The sequence below is a fragment of the Bos javanicus genome, chromosome 2 (genome assembly GCF_032452875.1).
Source record: "Bos javanicus breed banteng chromosome 2, ARS-OSU_banteng_1.0, whole genome shotgun sequence".
In the NCBI taxonomy this organism is placed as follows: Eukaryota; Metazoa; Chordata; class Mammalia; order Artiodactyla; family Bovidae; genus Bos; species Bos javanicus.
The window spans coordinates 106,903,540-106,925,796 of NC_083869.1; the positions used below are offsets into that span (position 1 = coordinate 106,903,540).

Sequence of the window (22,257 nt, forward strand, 5' to 3'; positions counted from 1 at the left end):
TCACTGGACTTGATGGTTCAGATTTAGAGCTGGAGCTAAACATATATATATATATACCCCTTTGTGATCTATTATACCCATTTCCTCTAAAGCCAGTTTCCTAAATATGTTATATAATATATGTATTTAAAATCTATTTTGCTAACTTATGAGACTTTTTTGTTTTAACATATATATATATATTTAAAATCTCATTTTCTGAAGCATTGTTTCCCAAGAAATATTTTAAAAACCACAGAAGGTTCTCATTTAAGTTCTGCAAATCTATTCCTATTGTTGGGAGAGTTTTACTCTTGGAGAAGCACCCAAAACCTGAAGTTCCAATAAATACGTCTGTTCTGGTTTTCATTCCTTTTCTAGCAACACTTTTATTGCAGTTTCCCCCAACATAAGATGTCGCTAGTGTAAAGAACCTACCTCCAAATGCAGGAGACCTAAGAGATGCGTGTTCAATCCCTGGGTCGGGACGATTCCTGGAGGAGGGCATGGCAACCCACTCCAGTATTCTTGCCTGGAGAATCCCATGGACAGAGGAGCCTGGTGGGCTCAGTCCATAGGGCCATAAAGAGCTAGACATGATGGAAGCAACTTAGCACACACACCAATATAAGAAAGAAAACTCCTAGGGTTTGAAGTTCATTTATTTATTTATTTACTTTGTTTTTTAAGGTTCATTTAAGTAAAATATATTTTTCAAATTTATTGAAGTATAGTTGGCTTACAGTGCTGTGCTGTGCTTAGTCACTCAGTCGCATCCAACTGTTTGCAACTCCATGTTTTGTAGCCCACCAGGCACTTCTGTTCATGGGGATTCTCCAAGCAAGAACACTGGAGCATGCCCTTCTCCAGGGGATCTTCCCAAACCAGGGATCGGACCCAGGTCTCCCACATTGCAGGCAGATTCTTTACTGTCTGAGCCACCAGGGAGCCCAATAGTTCAAAATAAAAAACCTGATTCTTGCCTTAATACTTGTGAATGTTTTTCTTTTTTAAAGACCGTATGAATTTTTAAAATTAGAAAGTAATATTTATTGTAAAAATTCCAGTAATAAGATATTATCTCCCTACCCCTTGGTCCCATCCCATCCTCCTAAGTAATCCTGACAATTTGGTGTATATTCTTATCTTGTTGTTGTTTAGTCGCTAAGTTGTATCCAACTCTTTGTGACCCCTGGGCTGTAGCCCTCCAGGTTCCTCCATCCAAGGAATTCTCCAGGCAAGAATACTGTAGTGGGTTGCTATGCCGTGCTCCAGGGGATATTCCCAACCCAGGGATCGAACCTGCCTCTCTTACATCTACCTGCATTGGCAGGTGGGTTCTTTACCCCTACTGCCACCTGGGAAGCCCTATATTCTTCTCTGTGAACATACAGATATGCATGTAGATATATATAGGGTTCCCTCTCTTCCTCTTAAAATTTTACCATGTTATACTTATTACTCTACATCTAGCTTTTTAAAAAATTGACCCATACCCAGCTTGCTTAGGAAAGGTAATGGGTTTGGGGGACTGCTGAAGATGGGAGTAGCTCCTGAACATTAAGCCCCTGAATGGGAAGTGTGTGTCCATCCCCATGAGAATCCCTGTCTAACCAGGGTGAGGACCCAAATACCTACTGCATGGTTATGGCAAGACGAACTGGGGCATCAGCCAGATAATGCTCTCTGTCTCCTTGGCGCCTTGAGCCTAGCAGAGCACAAAGGTCCTCTGAGCACCTCAAGAACCCTCAGTTGCTCTCTTTTATCCCTCATCATCAACACAGAGGCACCAGAGCCACTGTAGCTGCCTAGCTCATTTCACATACAGAAGATTATAGAGTTGTGTCATCCTAAGATAATCACAGTCAACATTCATTAAGTATTCACCCATTTGCCAGGCACCAATCTAAACACATTAATTATCCTACTAAGATAGGTGCTCTTATTATTCCTATTTTACAGAAAGGAAACTGAGGCACAGAGAAGTTGAGTCACCTGCCTAACGTCACTCAGCTGACATCATCTGACCTATGATTTGACCCTAGGCAGATTGGTTCAGAGGGCTTCCCAGGAGGCGCTAGTGGTAAAGAACCCACCTGCCAATGCAGGAGACGTAAGAGATGGGAGTCAACCCCTGGGTCTGGAAGATCCCCTGGAGGAGGACATGGCAACCCACTCCAGTATTCTTGTCTGGAGAATCCCTTGGACTGGAGGAGCCTGGCTGGCTACAGTACATAGGGTCGCAAAGAGTCAGATACAACTGAAGCGACTTAGCACGGCACAGGTTGGCTGAGATGCCCACCTTAACTACTTCCTTTATGCTGTTAGTGAAATTCTGAAGTTTTGTGATTTGAAGATTCTGTCATTTGAGAGTTTGTGATTCCATAATTCTAGGTCTAGGGTCTGAGATTTTCCTCAACTCTGTAAGGGTCTCAGTGGGAAGACACCACCTGATCCAGTCCCCACCAGATACTGACACTGGTGCCACTCTTCCATCGTCGGCAGGATGGGAGAGCAATGGTACCGGTTGCGCCAGACTCTGAACCAGCGGATGCTGAAGCCAGCCGAGGCTGCGCTCTACACGGATGCTCTGAACGAGGTGATCAATGACTTCATGGATCAACTGAAACAGCTGCGGGCAGAGAGTGCCTCGGGGGACCACGTGCCTGACATCGCTCACCAATTCTATTTCTTTGCCTTGGAAGGTACTCTGGTTGGGAGAAGGGCCGGGTGGGCGTGTGTCAGGGGTAGGTGTGGGTTAGGGGTAGGCTGTACTCCCCTCTGATGACGGCCACCATGTACATCCAGCTATTTCCTACATCCTGTTTGAGAAACGCATTGGCTGCCTGGAGCGCTCCATTCCCAAGGACACCGAGACTTTCGTCAGATCTGTCGGGCTCATGTTCCATAACTCGCTCTTTGTCACCTTCCTCCCCACGTGGACTCGTCCCCTGCTGCCCTTCTGGAAGCGGTACCTGGATGGCTGGAACACCATATTCTCTTTTGGTGAGGAGTCCAGGGGAAGAAGTGGGGGCATGGGTCCCAGGCTCAGTGCAGTAACAGCCCCCAGTACTCTCTCCCAGGACTTTCTCCCTCGGTCCTTGGAGAGCATGGCTTTTGGCCGCATCCTCCCGGTTCCCCATTGTCCCTGTAGGAAAAAAGCTGATTGATCAGAAATTGGAGGAGATAGAGGCCCAGCTGAAGACAGAGAATCCAGAGAAGACCCAGATATCTGGTTATCTGCATTTCCTGCTGACCAGCGGACAACTCAGTCCTCGTGAGGCTGAGGGCAGCCTGCCCGAGCTGCTCTTGGCTGGAGTAGACACGGTGCGTGAGAGGGGCGGGCGCGGAGGCCAGGGCCTCCCAGCTCTCATCCTGGGCCAGTTTCCCACTATCCTCCACCTGAGCCTGACCTTCGTCCCTCCAGGTACCTGCTTCTCTTTCTGTAATGTGGATTTAGAGCTGGAAGGAAAATGGGGGTCATTCAGCCTTGCGGAGGTGGGCCAGGAGTGGTTCCAGTGTGAGGGATTCGCTCACTCCCTGGAGCCTCTCTGACAGCTGGGAAGTTTCATCTCATACCAGATCTACTCCTTCATGCTTTCATCTAAGCAGAAAGTGAAGAGCTTGCCCATAGCACCTTCTTAGTAGGGCCTCTTTCGTGTACCTTTGTCCTGTTGGGTCTCTCCGTTAGTCTCCTTTGCTGTTACGGTGTGATTCTCTATCATATCGGTCCTTATCCTGCATGAAGCCACGTTGAGCATTGGAGAGAGGGTCCTATAAACCCTGGAGTCTAATCCTGCTGTGTAAAAGTGTTAGTCGCTCAGTTATCTCTGACTATTTGAGACCCCGTGGACTATAGCCCACCAGGCTCCTCTGTCTATGGGATTCTCCAGGCAAGAATACTGGAATGGGGTGCCATTCCCTTCTCCAGGGGGTCTTCCTGACCCAGGGATTGAGCCCAGGTCTCCTGCATTGCCGGCAGATTTTTTACCATCTGAGCCCTCTGGGAAGCCCTGCCATACTCGAAGCAATTTAATTTCTCTCCCACATTTTGCAAACATGCAAACACCTTCCCACCATCTAACTGGGCCTCTTTCCTAGAAATCCCTGCTCACTTCATCTCTTTACCTCCCAGACATCCAACACGCTGACGTGGGCCCTGTACCATCTTTCAAAGAACCCAGAGATCCAGGCGGCCTTGCATAAGGAAGTGGTGGGTGTGGTGCCCGCTGGGCAGGTGCCCCAGCACAAGGACTTAGCCCGCATGCCCCTGCTCAAAGCTGTGCTTAAGGAGACCCTGCGGTAGGATACTGTCCCTGGGAACAAGGGTCTGTGTGTGGAGGGGAGCTCAGAGACAGGAGTGGGAAGTGGGGGCTGAGGGACTGTGGCCAGGGTCAGAGATGAGATGGGAAGAGGGGACTGGGGGACCAGAGGGGTGTGGCCGAGTGGGTGGGCACTCTGACCCTCCTTGGATCCAGAGACAGGTCTGCACTTTCTTTTCCCTGCAGTCTCTATCCTGTGGTCCCTGTGAACTCCCGGGTTGTCGTGGACAAGGAAATTGAAGTTGGTGGCTTCCTCTTTCCCAAGAATGTGAGTAGGGCTGGAGAGCCAGGGTTCCTGGGGGCACCTCACAGACCTACACTGATGTGCCACCCAACCTGTGTGTGCAGACGCAGTTTGTGCTCTGCCACTACGTGATTTCCCGGGACCCTGACATCTACCCCGAGCCTGACAGCTTCCAGCCCCAGCGTTGGCTGAGGAAGAACCAGCCTGATGCCCTCAAAACCCAGCACCCGTTTGGCTCTGTGCCCTTTGGCTATGGGGTTCGGGCTTGCCTGGGCCGCAGGATTGCAGAGCTGGAGATGCAGCTGCTGCTGACAAGGGTGAGTGGGGAGAGACTGGAGGGGTATGTGGGCCAGGGGAGCTGACAGGGGAGTGAGGCACGGGTGGGGGGTATGCTAAGGAGGGCGGTGGATGGAGGTCACAGACTCTAAGCGCCCCTGTGCCTTTTACCTCCCAGCTGATCCAGCACTATGAGGTGGTCCTGGCCCCTGAGACGGGGGAGGTGACGAGTGTGGCTCGCATCGTTCTGGTTCCCAACAAGAAGGTGGGCCTGCGTTTCCTGCAGAGACAGAGCTGAGCTGGGCCCTTGTTTCCCCACTTTCCCAGCACAGGGAGATGAACCTCAGTGTGCTTCCTGCAGAACCTGAGCTTTTGCTACTTTGTATCATGTTGAGCATCTCCCTCTCAGACAGAAGGCTGCTGTCATGGCACATTGCTAACCTTGAGGGAAAATACTGAATAAAGGGTTTTTTATTCATAACTAGAGATCTTTGTCATTCTTGTTGACAACCCAGCACCTGAAGCTCATTCTGTGGTTGGGGAACAGGCTCTCCCACTTAGGAAACTTGGTGGGAGGCAGAGCCGCCTCCCTCCATGGAAACTGAGCACATCCTATGCTTTCCCAGACCTCACAGAGAAATCTTGGCCTTACCTAGCATTGGCTGAGGCCCTATCCAGGCGGAAGCTGCCAGTCCACTCCCCAGGCACAGAGAGGACACCATATTTTGAACAGAAAGTGCTTAGATACAGGCAGTGAGGTCACAAACATGGTCGGAAGAGCCCTAGGATAGGCCTACAGGAATGATTCTAGGGGCACCCCTGGGGAGGCTCATCAGTCCAGGAAGCCACACTCAGGAGGATGGGGTTTGGGAAACTCACTATGACTGTTGGCCCCAAAGCTACTCCATGTCTCCCAGATCTGTGCTGACTAAACAGAAAAAGAAAAGATGCCCCCTCCTCCCAACCGCCCTGACAGCAAAAGGAACAGGAGCTGCAGAGGGTGGTCTCTGCCTCATGAACACCTTTCAGATCTCTTGCATACAGTTAAGAGGCAGAGCCTAGGTCCTACCTGGGACTCCAGCTTTGAGACAGTCTGGGGATTGTAGTATTTAATTTTCCAGCCCCTTCAGTACAGGAAGCCAACTAGAAGGAAAGTGGGTTGGCATGGAGATCCAGTGCTCAGTAACACAAGCCTAAAAAATCAACTAATCCCAGCCTCGAGGAGGCACAGCCCCAGTGGGAAATTTCTGCTGAGTCACAGAAAGCTGGACTTTCTTATGTCTGTGGGGATTTGAGTTTGAGCCTACTAAAAAAAAAAAAAAAAACACACACACGTCATTGCCGTGATTAACATCCTTCCACGGCTCCTCAGTCCTGAGTCAAGGTCTAAAGTCCTTACGGTGGCTTAGACGGCTGGTGTTCCAGCAGCCTGCTCTGTGCACTCGCCCACTGCCTCCACCCTTTCCACAGTGGTGCCCCAATTCCTTGTATCTCCCCCAAGCACGTTCTGCTCTTTCCAGCCTCAATACTTGGTACTTCATGTCCCGTCTCCTTGGAACACCCTTTTCACCAACTGGTGTATCGTCTCAGAGAACTTGCTTTTCTTCAGAACTCAGCTCAAATGTCACCGCCTCTGCAAAGCCTTCCCTGACCTCTCTGGGCAAGCGCGAACACTTCCTCTTGTGCTATCCCCTGTCCACCCATAAAACCAAGCACTCAGCATGTTCACTGCATTCTAGACCCGACTGTCTCCCCAGCCAGCTGGGAACCCCACGGAGGGCACCATCCCAGTGTCTGACTCTGTGTCTAGCACAGAGTTAATCAAGGTAATGAATAAATGTTGAATGAGAAGAGACTGGACTGGAAGGAAGGAAAGGAGAGTGGAGGCTACAGAGCTTTCCATATTAAAAAGAGAAACCTGGAGAGAACTGAGCCGGGATGCTTGATTACAAGCCCATGACTCTCAAATCCACCAATGTAGGGCTTCACCAGTGAGAGCTCTCTGTAAATGTACAGGATGGGGCTGGGCACTGAGGGGGCCAGGATCTCTGCACAGTCGACCGGAGAAGACTGCTGCCTTTCCCAGTGGGCTGCTCCTCCAGACCACCAAGGGTCAGCTGCCCAAACCACGGGGACCCCTCAGTGCTCGCATTTTGGGTCGAGGGTGGAGGGGAGGAGGAAGTCATGTGATGTGGCTGGGATTGAGGTTTTTAGCAGCTGCAGAAGAGTGTCAGGGTTCATGGTCTGTGGCTCAGTTAATGAATTTATAGGCTAATCTCACATCAAAATCTGTGAAGATCTGGTATATCTGTAGGTTAGAATAGTATTCAGCCATAAAAAAGGAATGAGGTACTGATTCATGCTACATCATGGATGAACTTTGAAAACATTATGTTCATGAAGGAAACCAGACACAAAAGACCACATCCTGTATGATTCCATTGACATAAAAACTTCTAGAATAAGCAAATCCATAGAGACAGAAAGTGAGCTAGTGGTTGCCGGGAGAACTGTGTGGGGAGTGACTGCTAACAGATACAGAGTTTCTTTGGGGTGATAAGTGTGTTCTGAAATTGGATAGTGGTGATGTTTGCATGACTAGGTGAATATACTAAGTACTGCTGAATTGTACACATTGAAACAGTGAATTTAACAGTATGTGAATTACATCTCAATTTTTAAAAATCTATAAAGACCAGTTTGGTGAGATTATTGTAGAAATAGCTGCCACTGGAAGTTATACCTCCAAAGATACCACAGAAAACTGAGGCAGCAGTGCCCTGCTATACATCTGAAGGGCCTAAAATCCAGTCTCTAATCAGAAATAAGAGATGCAGAACCGAGACAAGAGCTCAGAGGATGGGTGATGTAATGATGTCCTCGTGAGGCTGAATCAAGAGCCAGCTATATCCCCTTACATTTTGGTAAAGTGTAGGCACAGCCTCAGAGGCTTCCCCCTGCAAGTGACAAGTGACAGGTTGTGTTCTAAAAGACGAGCTGAAGTGCTATTAACGTAGCTGTGAAACCTTGCCCAGAGTTTGCTACTGGAGAGTCCACAGACACAGCTCTGGGAAGAAAAGTGTCAAAGACTCCTACTCAAAACAGAAAAAGACAAAATTCAGTATGGGCATGGTCAGAAGCTGTCTCTTTATACTTGAGGTTCTTTACATTTTTAAAAATTTATTTTAATTGAAGGATAATTGCTTTACAGTATTGGGTTGGTTTCTGCCATACATCAACATGAATCAGCCATAGGTATACATATATCCTTCCCTCTTGAATCTTCCTCCCACCTCCCTCTCCATCCCACCCCTCTAGGTTGTCACAGAGCCCTGGCTTGAGTTCCCTGAGTCATAAAGCAAATTCTTACTGGCTATTTATTGAAATATAGAAAAACAAATATGGCAGTTAGCATACATGAAGTTCTTTGGCTTTTCTTGGGAATTAAAAATGGCATCTCTCAGTTTATATTCCATCTCATTGCCTAGACAAGTCACTTAGCATAAATGGAAAAAAATTACTTTCTTTGTCAATGATTCATTCAAATATATAAAATACATTTTGGAGACAATGTTGTAAATAAACTCGGCTTCAATTAAAAAAAAAAAAAAACCCATAAGGCTTAGAAAGCATTCACGGGGATTTCCCTGGTGGTCCAATGGTTAAGATTCCATGGATTTGATCCATATCAGGGAACTAGAGCCCGAAACCTACAAGTAAGAGTGAGCATAGTCAAACAAATTTGAAAAAGAAAAACACACACCACAGGATAGATGTGATATAATATGTGGGCTCTTTCCCATGAAACTTTCTCTCTGGAGAGTGAAAAACCAGGCCATCAGCCCTGGTTTGAGCCCTGTGGGGCATTGCCTCGAAGACAGACCCTGCTACACTCATCCTAGAGCTGGGCAAGACAGCTCTCCCCAGGTCCCCAAGGACACTCACTTGAGACAGCACTGAGGGCACCCCCATCCCATCCTCCCACTTGAACCCAAGACCCAGGACCTTTCTAGGTGGGGCCAGAGCAGAATCGGCGCTGATGCACTGGTTATAGCAAAACCGGAAACGGAAGTTGAGTGTCTATGAGAAAATGCCTTCACTTACTGCCTGACTCATCAGCACAGATGGCCCCACTCTGTTGCTCTGTGAGGTAAACAGGGTAGGATCATATTCTAGAAACACTAACCTCCCCATCCCGACCCCCCCACCGCAACAGCAGACCTGCAGTGTCTGTTATCACAGGGGAGGGGGTGACACAGCAAAGCCCAGCCTGACTCAGTGGGGCAGATGGCAAGAACTCAAGATGCTTACGGTGCATTTGGAAGAGTGTATGACGGGCCAGAGCAAAAGGCCCCTTCTTTCCCCAACTGCGTGAAGATTCCACAGGCTGGTGGGAGTTGAGGAAGCAAAGAGACTATAGACCGACATTTGGCAGGAGGGATAAGAAAAGGAAGCAGTGTCTGAAGTGAGAGGGGAGTATGACAAACACCTCAGAGAAGTTCAGAGATGAGAAGGGTAGGAAAGCCCTGGGCCCCATGTTTCCCGGATAGAGGCTAGGAGAACAGGAAAAGTCAGGGTAGACCAGACCACTTGCTGCCTGTCTCCGCAGGTGGGCTTAGGATGGCCCCACAGAGCTTCCTGAAGTCTAAAGGGGTGTGGGACCAGGAGCTAGAGTGTCCTCACACCCCAGCAGGCAGACCCAAAGAAGCTTCATGGTGGGAAGAGAGGGGGCACCTAGCAGGGGCCACGCCCACTGGTGACCAACCAAGGGACAGTCACATGGAAATGGGGATGTTTCAGCAGGTGCTGGCATGGGTGGATGATTGATGGCTGAGGAGCAAAGTCTTACATCCCAAGACTCCCCCATCACTGAACTTAACCCCGAGAAAAGGTGGGAGGGGAACCCCAAATTGACTGAGATTAATTTCTACCACCTGGTGAAATGGAGTTCATAAAAGAAGTTACATTCAGTGTTAGAAAAATTATATGTTTCTTACAGGTTAGAGTTTGGGGTCTGAATTGTACCCAGTACATAAGTAACTAACATTTTCTTTATAATTTTGTTATAAACAAGCAATGAAAAAGACATTTCAGTAGAATAATACTCCATAAGCAACAGAAACACCACTTGCAGAGTTTGTCAATTACAGATTTTCCTTTGTGTCTTTGAATTCAGAAAGGATGGCGCGGGGTGGGGGTGGGGGATTCTTGCCACGAGTTCAGATCAGATGACCATAGCATTTTCTGAGTGAAAATGATAAAATCTGAGTTCATGGGCTGTTCGTTTCCTTTTTGTTGTCTCAATGGTTCATCCTCAGTGATCCAAATGCAGGCCCTCCCTGGAGACTGAGAACACTGCTCGATGGTGAGAGCTAAGGCTGAGAATGGAGCGGGAACCCTACTCAAACCGGCAGCTGTACGAAACTGCTGCTCTGTGGGGCCCTGCAGGCAGCCCTGAAATGCAGTGCTCGGGGAGCAGGAGGGCAGTGACAAAGTCGGGAGGAACCGCTAGGGCAGCGTCCATGGGGGAAGCACAACTGGGACTCCAGGAGCTGGGGGCTTGACGCCAGGTAATCCAGAAGCGGAGGAATCCAGAGCCCCTGCCTGAACTCCAGAGCCCCTGACTGAGGGCTCCCTACCCCACTGGGGCCAGGTGGGGGAGAGCGGCGTGGGTGGCACAGACCAGGCAGCCCCGGGGAAATCCTAGTACCTCTGATTCCAAGAGCTCCGGACTTGACTCAGCTGTTCTCTTTACTTTCATCATTCACGGTAGACCGGGCATTCCTAAGGGCTTCTGGGAGCACAAGCAGGGCAGGGGGCAACTGGGGAGGGCTAGAGAAGCCTGTGAGGGAAAGAAGAAGACTAAATAAGGAGGGGAGGTTGCCTTTCCGATAGGAGAACCTCAGTCTTGCCATCCTTTGCCAAGCAGGTGGAACCTGTGCCCCCACCCTCTGCACCCCCCTGGCAAATGTGCTGCCAGGAAAGAGTGTGAGATCATGTCCAGTGGACTGCGATGATTACTTAGAGAGACAAGCTCTCTCCTTTCAGTCTTAGTTCTTACTGGGTGTGGAAATTCCATTCAGCCCAGGTTTAGTAACTGGCTCTCTCCCAGTAGAAGCCCAAGCAGGCGGAAATTGAACGGTGAGAGGGCAGGTCAATTTTCCCAGGGGCCCCTGAAGTCACATCGCTGCCCTTGCCTTTACTGTGGCCCCTGTCCACCCCTCTTGTGAGGGCCTCCTTCACCTCAGCTGAGAACGGGACAAAGCAGTGGCCCGCAATGAGTCCTGATACTTGCAGTTTTCATGGGGCTGCTCAGCTCCGAGCTGGGCCCCTCCCCTCCTCAGCGGGCCCCAATCTGAGATGTGGGTTCCCCCGGGAGTCTGAGGGGCTGGGAATGAGGTCAGTAGTACAGAGCAGAGCCTACCTGAACAAGAGTGGAACCTACAAAAGGGGGTGGGGGACGGGAAGGCCGAGTCCCCGGCTCCCTTCACTGGCTTCCAGGTGTGGAAGGTGGCCCAAGAGTGAGGACTCCGATGTTCTCAGGCCCCGAGGGCGTCGATGCCAGCAGGGCTGAGCACTAGAGCTTGAAGGATGTCGGAGAGGGACACCACGCCCAGGAGGTGCTGGGTTTCATCCACAAGCACCAGCCGGTGCACCTGTGGGTCCACAGAGGCTCAGTGAGGGGGCGGCGCCATGTGGCTACAGCAGCTGATGAGGTTGATACCAAGAATCAGGGACAACAATTTGACATAACTGGAAGCACAAGAGTCTGTCTCCTAGTAAACTAGTGTCTCCCAGTTAGCAGGAGCTCTGCCTGCCCTGGGGTGGTCACCGGCTGGGGCCCGTGGCCCGAGGGCCCCAGGGACAGGACCCGTCGCCGGTCAGTGTGGACACCGAGAGCTTGGCCATGTGATGGGAGGATGGGGCAGGTGCCTGATGGATAGAGCAAGCTGGAGCTGCTCATGAGAAGGCTGGCCCCACGTGTTGGGAGCGTGTCTGAAGGGGTGTGGGGTACCTGCTCCCGGGCAATCCGGTCGATGACTTCCCCCAAGGTCTCGTGGGGCTGGCAGGAAAGGACTCCCTCCAGACACAGCGTCCTCCGCCTCAGTGCTTCTCCCACACTTATATCCAGGTGGTTGTACGTTTGTTGGGCTGCCAGGTGCTGGGCAGGGAGGGAGCAGAGCTCTTCATCAGCCCTCAGCCAGACTCCAGCCCCTCAAAGCTCAAGGACCCCCTGGTCATCCCTATCCTCACACCACAGCCTCCCTGTGGCACCCCCAGCGCTTACAATCCACCCCCCCATGCACTTACAATCACATCAAAGCGGGAGTAGAGGCCCACGACCTGTCCTGCAGGAGTTGGAGGGGCAGGGGGAAAGGTGAGAAAAAGACAGGGGAAAGATTCAGGTCAGAACCAGGATGCTGTGCAAGGGCCTAGCGTGGGCTTTCGGAACGAACTCCTCAACATCCTCCCCACCCCTCCAGGTTGCTGGCTTTATAACAAGGCATCAGGCTGCCACCACCCTGAATCCAGGGATAAAACAGTGTCTCAGAGACGGACACCCGACACCATGCCTCCCGATGTGACGAGATATGAGTATGTGGCATCACTTCTGAGATAGTCTAGCCTCAAATATATAGCCTGAATCTGCGTGAGCCTTTAGATCTAATTTTCAATTTATAGGAAACACAGGAACAGAGGACCAATGTAAAGGCCACCTGCAGAAAGCGAGCAGGCAGATCTGTGGAAACGGGACATGCTGCAGAACCCAGGCTTCCCATCATCAACGCCATGAAAATTAAGCAGGGAAGGAACTGTTCTAGAATAAAAGACACTTAAGGGATAAAAGAAGCAAATTCAAAGCATAGACCTTAATTGGATCCTGATTTGAACAAATCAACTGTAAAAAAATAATTATTGGGAAAAACGGGGAAATGAGAGTTAGGATAGGATTTTAGGTAACATTAATACATTATTTGTAATTTTGTCAGGTGATGTAGGAAATATACTTATTTAAGAGATGCAGATGAAGTGTTGAGGTGAAATGACATGATTCTATACTTTACTTTACTTCAGCATAAAAAAAAGAGGAAGATCTGGTTATGCCAATGTGTTAATAGTTAATCCAAGTGGATCCATGAGGTTCATTACACAGTGTTCTCTACCATTTTTATACATTTGAAATTTTTCATAATCAAAAATAAAGTAAAACATTTCTTGATAGCCAACTTCATTATGCTATTTTTAACTTTGAAGCAGTTTACAGCTGATTCTCAGAGCAAGAACCTGATGTCTGGCTTAGAGAGGCTAAATAATTGATCCAAGGCTCAAAGCAGGCAGAGACTTCCAGCCCTGACTCCATCCTGGATCTCGAGCTAATGTCACATAGACCCCGGCTCCCCACAGCCCCACCCCAGCCAGAATCCCTATCCTGGGTGCAGGTACCAGCTTCGTTGATCACCGGCAGCGCAGACACGCGCCGGTCCACAAATATGTCCAGCGCGGTGAGGATGGGTGCCGTTTCCAGCACCACGGCCAAGTCTCGGAATGTGCCGATGCCCAGATCTTGGATGGTGCGGTAGAGGAAGGAGGGCCGGGGCAGCAGGGTGCGCTGCTTGGGTTGGAGACAGGTAGGGTTCAGGGTGGAATAGCCCACAGGGGGCTCCCAGCTGCTCCCTCCCAACCCCTAGGGCAGAAGCCTTCTCTGCTCCTCTGGTCGTCCCCTGAAGCTGTGCCCGGGCTCACAAAGATGTGCAGGAACTTGAGAAGCCGTTTGTGTGTGAGGATGTGCAGCACGGCGCCTGAGACTGGGTCCAGGACCGGCAGGCGGTGGATACGGTTCTTGATGAGGGTGTAGACAGCTTCAAACAGGCTGCAGAAGTGGGAGCGATGAGGCTGGGGCTGCCTGGGGAGAGATGCCTTTACCCCAGCCCCGGGGAAGGAGGACAGGGAGCCGAGGCTGCCTTATCTGCAGTCCACCAAGAATGAGCCCATGACTTCAGAACTGAGGAGCTGGCGAGGGGGGTCTGTGCAGGGCAAGGAGGCTCAAGTGATTGTCTGGGGACGCTTACCTGTCACTGGGAGAGATGGAGACCAGAGGCTTAAAGCAGCCTTGAAGGTAGATCTCTGCAGAAAAGCAGAGTCAGGGCAAGGGAGCTGGCCACCCTGTCTCACCCAGCAGCCCCCAGACTATCTCCCCTCCTTTGGGCCCTCTGAGTTCTCTATTACCCTTCCCCTCCCACCTCAAGGAATTGCCCCCTGCCCATCCTCTAACCCGGGTCCTTGGCCCCACACACCCTCTACACAGCCCCTTTGCAGGACCCTTTACCCACTCACCCCTCCAGGTCTCAATCTTGTGTTCTTCAATCTCATAGATCTGGACCTAGAACATCAACAGAACTCCCCAAGTCAGACGTGGGCTTCCTGAACTCCTTCCGCCCCAGTCCAGATGGGTGCCCCCAGGACCCTGAGCCCACTCCTCACCAGGGGGGACCGGTAATAGCGATGCAGAACCAAGATGAAGTCTGTGATAGTCAGCATCCCTGCGGGGGGTGGGGGAGGGCAGAGAGAGGAGTGGGGTTCACCCTGGACCCTGTGGCAGGAGGCAGGTGAAGGGCTCAGCCCCTTCTCCATCAGCTGGTCACAGCTGCCCCACAGATGGGGGTCTCCCAGCCAGCCTGTTCCCCCCAAGCCAGGGCCCTGCCCCAGAGCCCAGCCCCAGAATCGCCCCACAAGGTCCCCCTTTTCCCCTCCTCACCCACGAAGCTCTGCTTCTTGCTGTCCCATAGAGGTGCGGCCCGGACACCATTGGCCACCAGGGCAAAGAAGGCCTTCTTGATCTGAGCCACAGGGAGAACAGTTGAGGGTGAGTTGCTCACCACCCCTCAGAGTCCCCGGTCCTGACCAGGGGCCTCCCAAGGGGCCTTCTCACAGGCCCTCTGCTCCAGGAGCCTGCCTGACACTCGACACGACCCTCGTGGGCACATTTGCTAGAGATAAGGCTGCAGGTGGCCGGGGGCACTAGGTGACCCCTTAACAGGCACACCAGGCTGAAAATGTAGGAGACAAATCCAGTATTTCTACACCAAAGTCCTAAGTGTACAGACGCACACAGGATAATTTGTGCCAATCTAAATACTAGAGGTGTAATTCTCTGATATTTACAAAATATTTTTCTCTAAATATATTTTACATTGACTCATTTTGGCCTCATCTGAGGCGATACTATCCATACGTGCTGGTTGTAGCTTTGTAACACACATCAAAATAAATACAAAGCTACTAAATTAAATATTTTTGCTCATATACTGCTAGAATCAAAATGATATACCTTGTTTCTACCCTACACTACATCCTGCTCTTCGATACACAGCAAGAAGAAAATGCTTTCTATACAATTCGGGGTGTGAAAAATGCTCCCAGTCATCCTGGATTGGCCCAGGAGTCCTCTGAAACTTGTAGGGTAAAGCAGGCATTCCTGTCCCCATTTTAGAGATGAGTGAAGTAAAAAGACCGACCCCAAACCCTATAGATACTGAGTTGTAGAGCTGAGATGACAATTAGGGGGTGCACACAGAGAGAGCAAAAGCTCCCCTCCCCCGGTCCCCGTGGTGCCAAGAAGGAGTTCTGGAAGGGATGTGTAGCCGGGCAGGGCTGGCAGGGGATCCTGGGGGCTGTGAGTATGCAGGTGGGGCAGAGCGGCGGCCTTACCTGTAGCATGGTGTCGAAGATGACCAGCTTGGAGCTGGTTGCCATGGCATCGTAGCAGGTGTGCTCCTGCATGAAGTGCATGTAGACCTGAGCCCCTGGCTTCCGCAGCTCATCGTCCCAGCCGAGCCTGAGCACCGGCACCTGCGGGGACGGGCACTGGGCCGGCCTCTCTTCCACCAGGCCGAGCTCATCCCCCCACGCTGCTGGGGCTGAGAACTCTATGCCCTGATCCAGATCGTCTGTGCTGGAGCCAGAAGCGGAGGCTGTACAGTCAGCGGGGAGGCTGTCTCGCTCTGTTGTGGGGGTGCCCACCGCGGACAAGGGAGTGGCTTGGGCCAAGGGTGTGGCCTTGGGGAATGTGGCCTCCAGCCCGGTGGACTCAGCAGCTGCCCTGGACTGGGGACCTGTTCAAGGGGAGAGGACAGTAACTCCATCTTCCAAAGCATGTTCCCATCTGTTGTCTCCCTTCATCCTCAGAGCAGTGTGGGAAGCCTGGATGCTGAGGTCCCCATTTTGCGAGTGAGAGAGCTGAGAAAGTCACACCAGAGGGTGGCTATGTCCTGAGCTGGCCTTGCTGGGCCCCTGGATCAGCATTGCAGTTGCCCTCTCTCATGTGGGGAAACTGAGGCCACAGAATGTCATGCGTTGTGTTATGGAGGGATCCAGGGCAAGGCCAGCTTCAGTCTCGGGGACTTCCCACTGCCCCCAGTCCCATTTCCCCAGAACTGGCCGTGGCCTCACCTCCCTCCAGGCCTGGCAGCTCCCTTTCCTCTACATCCTCCTGGCTTTTCCATCTTGAGACCTTGGTCCTCTGTTCCCCAAGGCTTATTTCTGCGCTGGTGGTCATGGCTGGTGATGGCCATGAAGTGCTGTCTCCTTGCTCTAGGAAGCTCATCTCTGGAAGGGGGAATGGGGCCTGTTTGGTTAATGGGGAGTAACATAGTAATACAACTGAAATGTTATTAACAATAATATTCAATATTTGCAAACGTCCAAAGGTCTTTTCCTCCAATGTATTTCTCATTCAAACCTCATAGCAAGCAACTTATAGTATCATCCCTATTTTCCTAACAAGGGACCTGAGATCAGAGAGGTTAAGCAATTTACCACAGATCACACAGCTAACATGTGATCAAGTCAGGAGGCTCCAAATCTTCAGACTCTAGATCCACCCCACTCCTTTCTTCTTCTGAAAGAGGAAGGAGGCGAGAGGGCAAAGGAGGAAGAAGAAGCAAGTATGAACAAAGAAGGAAAAGGAGAAGCCAGGCTAGTGGGGTGGGGGAGATTGGGAGCCTAGAGATGTGGGAGGAAAGGAAGTGGAAGAAGAGGCTGGGCCCATGAGGAGGGGCAGCCCCACCTACCTTGATGCTCGGGTCCCCCAAAGCTGCTCCAGGAGGGGGTCTGTGTGGAGAAGAGTGACTGAAGAGGTGGGGAGAACATCCTACACTCAGAACCACAGGAGCTGCCCTTCCCACCACACACACCCCCACAGACACACATAAACACATTCAACCCACCCAGACACTTACATACACTCAGAAACTCGCATATTCAACCCTCCCCAGACACACGCACGAGCACACAGACTCACACCAGGAATGTACACATGCAGACAGCCTCCTGCTCCTATACACAGAGAAAATCGTGGTCAAACACACCCAAATGCACGCACACATGCACATAGCCATGCGGCAGGGTGCTCTCAGCCCTGTGGCCTCAGCTGCCCCAGCTCCCGGCCCCCCGGGACCCCAGTACCCCACACAGTGCGTGCTCCAGCTCTGCGGGCTCCATGAGCGAGTGCGCAACACTGTATCTGGGCAGCACTATTCTGGGCCCGGCCCCTGGCACCCTGCCCTCCCGGATCGGGTTCTCTCTGATTGGGTGTCAGGCACTGGGGAGGAAGGGGTCCACCCCGCTGCTGCTCCAGCCCTGAAGCCGGGGGGCTGCTGGGGAGGTGAGGGGAGGGGCGCACATGGAATCCTGATGCCTGGTTCTGTCTGCCTCCTGGGTGTCCGATGATGGGAGAGAAGGACCCTGCTGTGGGGGGAGGGTGGGCGCTGGGGTGGGAGGAGGGGGTCTCTCAGAGCCCTGGGGTTTCTTCTCTGAGAGCCCTTCTCATCTTTGTCAGGTGCCAAAGGAGGGAAAACAGAGGCAGTTGAGCTGAACTCTCTTCCTTGTACAAACCTGGGTCATTGGTGGTGCTGGAATTAGAAAGGGCAGGTTGCAGCCGGCTGGCAGGTTGGGGCTAAGAGGTTTGTGGGTGGTACTGGGAGAATGGCCAGTGTGTGTCCAGATGTCACCATTCGAGCCCCAGGGGCCCGTTCTTCTCTAGGTGGAGGAGCTGGAACTGGACGGTTCAGGCAGGTGGGGAGTCCTGAGAATCACCTTGACGGCGTGTGGTGGGCTTGCACTTGTCTCCAGTGTGACAGACACCTGTTTGTGCCTGTGGAGGTAGGTCCAGATGTGCAGGAGCCACTGTCCCCTCATGCCACTGTGTGTGTTGTTCCTGCGTCTCCTGGAGCCAACAGGATCCCAGCTGGCTCTGGTGGCTGCCCACCCCCCACCTTCCTTAGCATTCCTGGGGCCTGAGTCAGTGTCCAAATTGGGAATGCTGACCCAGCTGCTCCAGCTCTCCTCTCTGCCCCCCTCCCCTTCCTCTTCTCTTTCCAGCCTCTTCCATCCCCGTCTCACCATGGAGTGAATGGATGCTCCATAATGGGTTATTGGATTTCTTGCTGAGTTAGTGAGTGTATTTCCCATCACCCCTCAAAGCCCCTGTACTGCCTACGGGGATGGTGGAGGAGAACAAAGCCAGGAAGAGGCCGGCCTGCCACGTGTGTCTTGGTCAGTACTGGGGCTGGGTGCAGTTCCCCTTCTGCAGGGCCCCTGAGGCTTGTTCCTGTCTGGTCCCAGATGATGGAATAGCAGAGGCACAGCCAATGGGACATTTCAAATGGGGGAAAGGTCACGTAGACCATCCCTGGAGATAGATAGTGCCTAGGTCCTGTAAAGCCCCGTCCCCTTATTCTCTGGACACCTTCACAGCCAAGCCACATATAGAACATGTGCAGCTCACACCACTGCCTTCTCCCGCAATACCTCATTCTCCCCTTTACCTCAGACATATTTCACCTGCAAGACCAGAAGCAGGGGCTCCTCTTCCAATAAAGTCTCCCTTGATTGCATCACCCTTATTGTGGTTGTTCAGTCGCTCAGTCGCTCAGTCACTTAGTCGTGTCCGACTCTTTGCGACTCCATGGACTGCAGCACACCTGGCTTCCCTGTCCTTCACCATCTCCAGGAGTGGTAGTTTGCTCAATCACCCTCATTGCACTGATGCTATAGCCATGCTCTGTGTGCATATCTCAGTGTACACTGGGCTGGCACTCACATAATTATTCACGTGTGAATGTCTTTTATCTCTTAGTAAACACTGGGTACCTTGATGACCATACTATGTTGGTTGGATGTGAGGGAAAATCTGTTTTGGGGTCAGATTGACCTTGTTAAAATTCTTGTTCTGCCATTTGACCTTGGAAAGCATTGCTTGTTCTCTCTGAGCGTGTTTCCGCGAATGTAAAATGAGGATAAAAACATTCGGTGCCAGACACTGCCAGTTGCCTCCTAATAACTCTTTCTCTCTTCTTGCTTTTGTAATAGAATCACTTGAATTTTAACTGGAATGGCTCCCTATAACAAAGACCTAAATTCCCAGCTCTTGCAGTTAAATCTGGCCTTGAGACTTAATTTGACCAATGTGAGTGGTAGTGATGGGAGCAACTTCTGGATCTGGACTTAAAAGAACGAGCACGAGTTCCTTTCCTCCTCTGATGGCTGGAATGCTAATGTGATGGCAGGAGCTAGAGCAGCTATCTCACAGCCAAGATGGAAAATGCTTGTTCAAGGTTTCAGAGTCACCCTTCCAGGTTTAGATTGTCTGGAGACTACAACACTAGAGAAGTAAACTCCTTTGTTTAAATCATCCTTAAATTGACTCTTTGTTATAGCAACCAAACATGTATCCTAACTAATGCAAAATCTGATATCTGGAAGTGACACTGCTTTAAAAGCCTAAAATAAGTGGCATTGGTTTGGAAATTGGACTTCAGGTAGCAAAGAAAACTATTGCATGCTGGTAAGCTGGTGACCATTGTTATGTTACATCAACACATATGATCTGTCATCTATGATGCCTTGAAAGGTCATCATATGCTAACAGAGCCTGTAGCTCATGGAAACTGGTATGTATTGGCTTCTGCTGGCTGCTACAGGCAAGGTCTTATAAGAGAAAGGCACTCAGGCAGTGAGTTGTAAGTGGTGGCTTGAAAGAGGCAACCTTAGCAAGGGTTACAAACCTTTCTTGAGTGCACCCAATTCTGTAGATAATGGAAACCAGTCCCATGGGCAAAACAGGAAAGTTCCCTGGTGGCTCAGACAGTAAAGAATCTGCCTGCAATGCAGGAGACCCAGGTTCACTCTCTGGGTTGGGAACCCCATCCCCTGCAGAAGGGAATGGCAAACTCACTCCAGTATTCTTACCTGGAGAATTCCATGGACAGAGGAGCCTGGTGGGCTACAGTCCATGGGGTTACAAAGAGTAGGACATGACTGAGTGACTAACACTTTACAACCGAGCATATTTTTTTGACAACCTCAAGGTAGCCACCAGCAGTTCAAGAGAGAATGGGAAGAATGCCAAGTCCAGAATAATCAAGCAGGAAAATGAGAACTTTGGCTCTGGTTACACAAATATGAAGTCAATCAGAAGCCTTGGGAGATTTTAAGGGTGTAACATTGGCAGAGAAACTATAAGCCTGGTCAGCAAAGACTGGTTTGCTCCCCCACCCACCCAGTTGTCCCTAGCCCTCAAAATCTGCACCAGCAGAAAGAGTGCTGTGTAAGGTCCGCAAGGACGGCCACGTTCACCAGCAGCCTAGGGGATGTCGCGTGAGAAATAACTTCCAAGAGGCAATGGCAGAAGCCACTGGGAGAGTAGAAAGCTTCGCTCCCAGAGAGCAGGACCAGCAGTGGCTGGATGAGCCGCCCTGGAACCGACTCCTCTGTGGGGAAGCCATGCTGCAATTCCTGTCCAGCTGGATTTAGTTATCACTAAAGATCAGGTGACTGCTGGCTGTTTGCCATTCTTCGTGTTCTGGAGTTTATTGTTCCTCCTCTACTGTTACCCTGGGGAGGGGGAGGGCCAGATTACCTGCCTTTTGGTTCACAGGGCTCTAGACTCTGAGGATCCCATCCATACCCAGGGCCCTCACATATTCTGAGTTCTGAGCTGGAGCTGAGTCTAGATGGAACTCTGCCTTGCCTCTCTTCATTGTTATTATTGTTCAGCCTCTCAGTCATATCCAATTCTTTGCAACTCCATGGACTGCAGCACACCAGGCCTCCCTGTCCCTCACCATCTTCCGGAGTTTGCCCAAGTTCATGCTCATTGCATTGGTAATGGCCTCGACTCTGGTGGCTCGAATGATAAAGAATCTGGCTCTCTTCAGAAGGTGCTAAATGCAAGGTAGGGTGAGGGGTGGCCCAGTATGGGCTCTGGCAAAGCAATAGTTATTTTCCCCTTCTTCTTCCTCTACTGCTAATTCCCCACAATTTTAATGAAGTGCAGGATTATATTTCCCAGCTTTCTTTGCAGATAGCATGGCCATGTGACTAAGTTTGACCAATGGGATCCACACAACAACGTTATCTGCAACCTCTAAGGATGCCCTCAGGAGGAAGGAGCAGATTTTCCTCCTCCTACTGACTGGAATTATGATATGATGGTGGGAGCTGGATTGGTCATTTCAACTCGTCGGTGGAAGGTTGAAAATAATAGAATTGAGATTGAAAATAATAGAATCTCATCCACTCCCCATCTCTGAACTGTTATGTTATAAAAAGAAATAAACATCTATCTTGTTTAAGACACTAATCAATAGAAACTTTGCTACAGCAGCCAAGCCTCTGTATGACTAATGTATTTACATGGCAGGATCGGGGTAGGGTGAGAAATTACAAGTGTATATAATGATGCTTCATATGTACGCAGTGCTAAAGATCTGCCAGACACTGCAAAACACGTTGTGGGCAGTATCCCAGGCAGTCCCTCACAACCCTATGTGGTGAATGCTTCACTGCTATGATTCTACAGATCACACAATCAAGGCACAAGGGATTAAGTAACTTGATCAAAATCTCAGAGCTAGAGAGATGAAAGTAAAAGTTGCTCAGTCATGTCCGACTCATTGAGACTCCATGAACTATACAGTCTATGAAATTCTCCAGGCCAGAATACTGGAGTGGGTAGCACTTCCCTTCTCCAGGAGATCTTCCCAAACCATGGGTGGTCTCCCACATTCCAGGTAGATTCTTTACCAGCTGAGGGAAGCCCAAGACTTTGCCCAGGGTCAAACCCAGTGTTTCTGAACTAGCACCACACTCTCAGCCACTAAGCGTAATATAAACGAAGCACAGGCCTGGCATGTAATATATGCTCAGTAAGTGGTTACTATAATTACTACCTCACTACCTGCTTCCAGTCCCCTTAACTCTCTAGCTACAGGGTTCTGAAAGCAGGTAGGCTGGGGGTGGGAGAGGGTGGGGGGGGTCTCTGACTCTCCAATAGTCATCTCATGGTGGCACCGAGGTTGGGATGGAAAAGGGCCAGGCTGGGGCACACACTAGCACTGCCCAACACTAAAATCATAGTGATTTTCCAGTTGTGAA

The 22,257-nt window shown here is 50.7% G+C and overlaps 2 protein-coding genes and 1 long non-coding RNA gene across 12 annotated transcripts in view; 2 read left to right on the top strand and 1 right to left on the bottom strand.

Annotated features, from left to right (window-relative positions):
- The window catches only part of LOC133228986 (sterol 26-hydroxylase, mitochondrial), a 41,608-nt gene extending 36,306 nt beyond the window's left edge, over positions 1–5,302 (top strand). The window contains exons 3-9 of the mRNA XM_061385134.1: positions 2,485–2,684; positions 2,788–2,985; positions 3,134–3,306; positions 4,115–4,281; positions 4,488–4,569; positions 4,650–4,862; positions 5,000–5,302. Of these exons, the coding sequence (XP_061241118.1) occupies positions 2,485–2,684; positions 2,788–2,985; positions 3,134–3,306; positions 4,115–4,281; positions 4,488–4,569; positions 4,650–4,862; positions 5,000–5,119 (1,153 nt within the window). The 3' untranslated portion in view covers positions 5,120–5,302. The remainder of the gene's footprint in view (positions 1–2,484; positions 2,685–2,787; positions 2,986–3,133; positions 3,307–4,114; positions 4,282–4,487; positions 4,570–4,649; positions 4,863–4,999) is intronic.
- A 2,664-nt stretch (positions 5,303–7,966) lies between these two features.
- PRKAG3 (protein kinase AMP-activated non-catalytic subunit gamma 3) lies at positions 7,967–17,798 on the bottom strand. 9 transcript variants are annotated; one of them, XM_061385217.1, is made up of 14 exons: positions 17,716–17,798; positions 16,893–16,932; positions 16,273–16,428; positions 15,532–15,935; positions 14,579–14,660; positions 14,305–14,363; positions 14,158–14,203; positions 13,893–13,947; positions 13,567–13,693; positions 13,267–13,435; positions 12,133–12,170; positions 11,837–11,983; positions 11,246–11,477; positions 10,575–10,663 (listed from the first exon to the last, which is right to left on the bottom strand). In XM_061385217.1, the coding sequence occupies exons 1-13, from the start codon at positions 17,722–17,724 to the stop codon at positions 11,361–11,363; spliced, it is 1,449 nt and encodes a 482-aa protein (XP_061241201.1). In that variant the 5' UTR covers positions 17,725–17,798; the 3' UTR covers positions 10,575–10,663; positions 11,246–11,360. The 9 variants fall into 9 exon arrangements, with proteins under 9 accessions (XP_061241148.1, XP_061241201.1, XP_061241194.1 ...); XM_061385210.1 differs by having other exon boundaries at positions 16,893–16,950; positions 17,716–17,797; XM_061385200.1 differs by lacking the exon at positions 17,716–17,798 and adding an exon at positions 17,287–17,426 and having other exon boundaries at positions 13,267–13,432.
- LOC133229028 (uncharacterized) lies at positions 16,427–21,473 on the top strand. 2 transcript variants are annotated; one of them, XR_009730455.1, is made up of 3 exons: positions 16,427–16,766; positions 17,864–17,982; positions 18,202–21,473. It is a non-coding gene; the product is annotated as an uncharacterized LOC133229028 (long non-coding RNA). The 2 variants fall into 2 exon arrangements; XR_009730454.1 differs by lacking the exon at positions 16,427–16,766 and having other exon boundaries at positions 17,898–17,982; positions 18,202–18,375; positions 19,192–21,473.
- Positions 21,474–22,257: the final 784 nt, after the last annotated feature.

What these genes read in the sequence shown, in the direction of transcription:
- PRKAG3 (XM_061385145.1), bottom strand. Translation starts at nt 17,031, where the DNA reads ATGTGTGTCTGTGGGGGTGTGTGTGGTGGGAAGGGCAGCTCCTGTGGT. An exon ending in CAAGATTGAGACCTGGAGGG is followed by an intron (nt 13,948 to 14,157) that starts GTGAGTGGGTAA and finishes GCTTTTCTGCAG; the next exon opens with AGATCTACCTTCAAGGCTGC. An exon ending in ACTCCCGCTTTGATGTGATT is followed by an intron (nt 11,984 to 12,132) that starts GTAAGTGCATGG and finishes CTCCCTGCCCAG; the next exon opens with CACCTGGCAGCCCAACAAAC.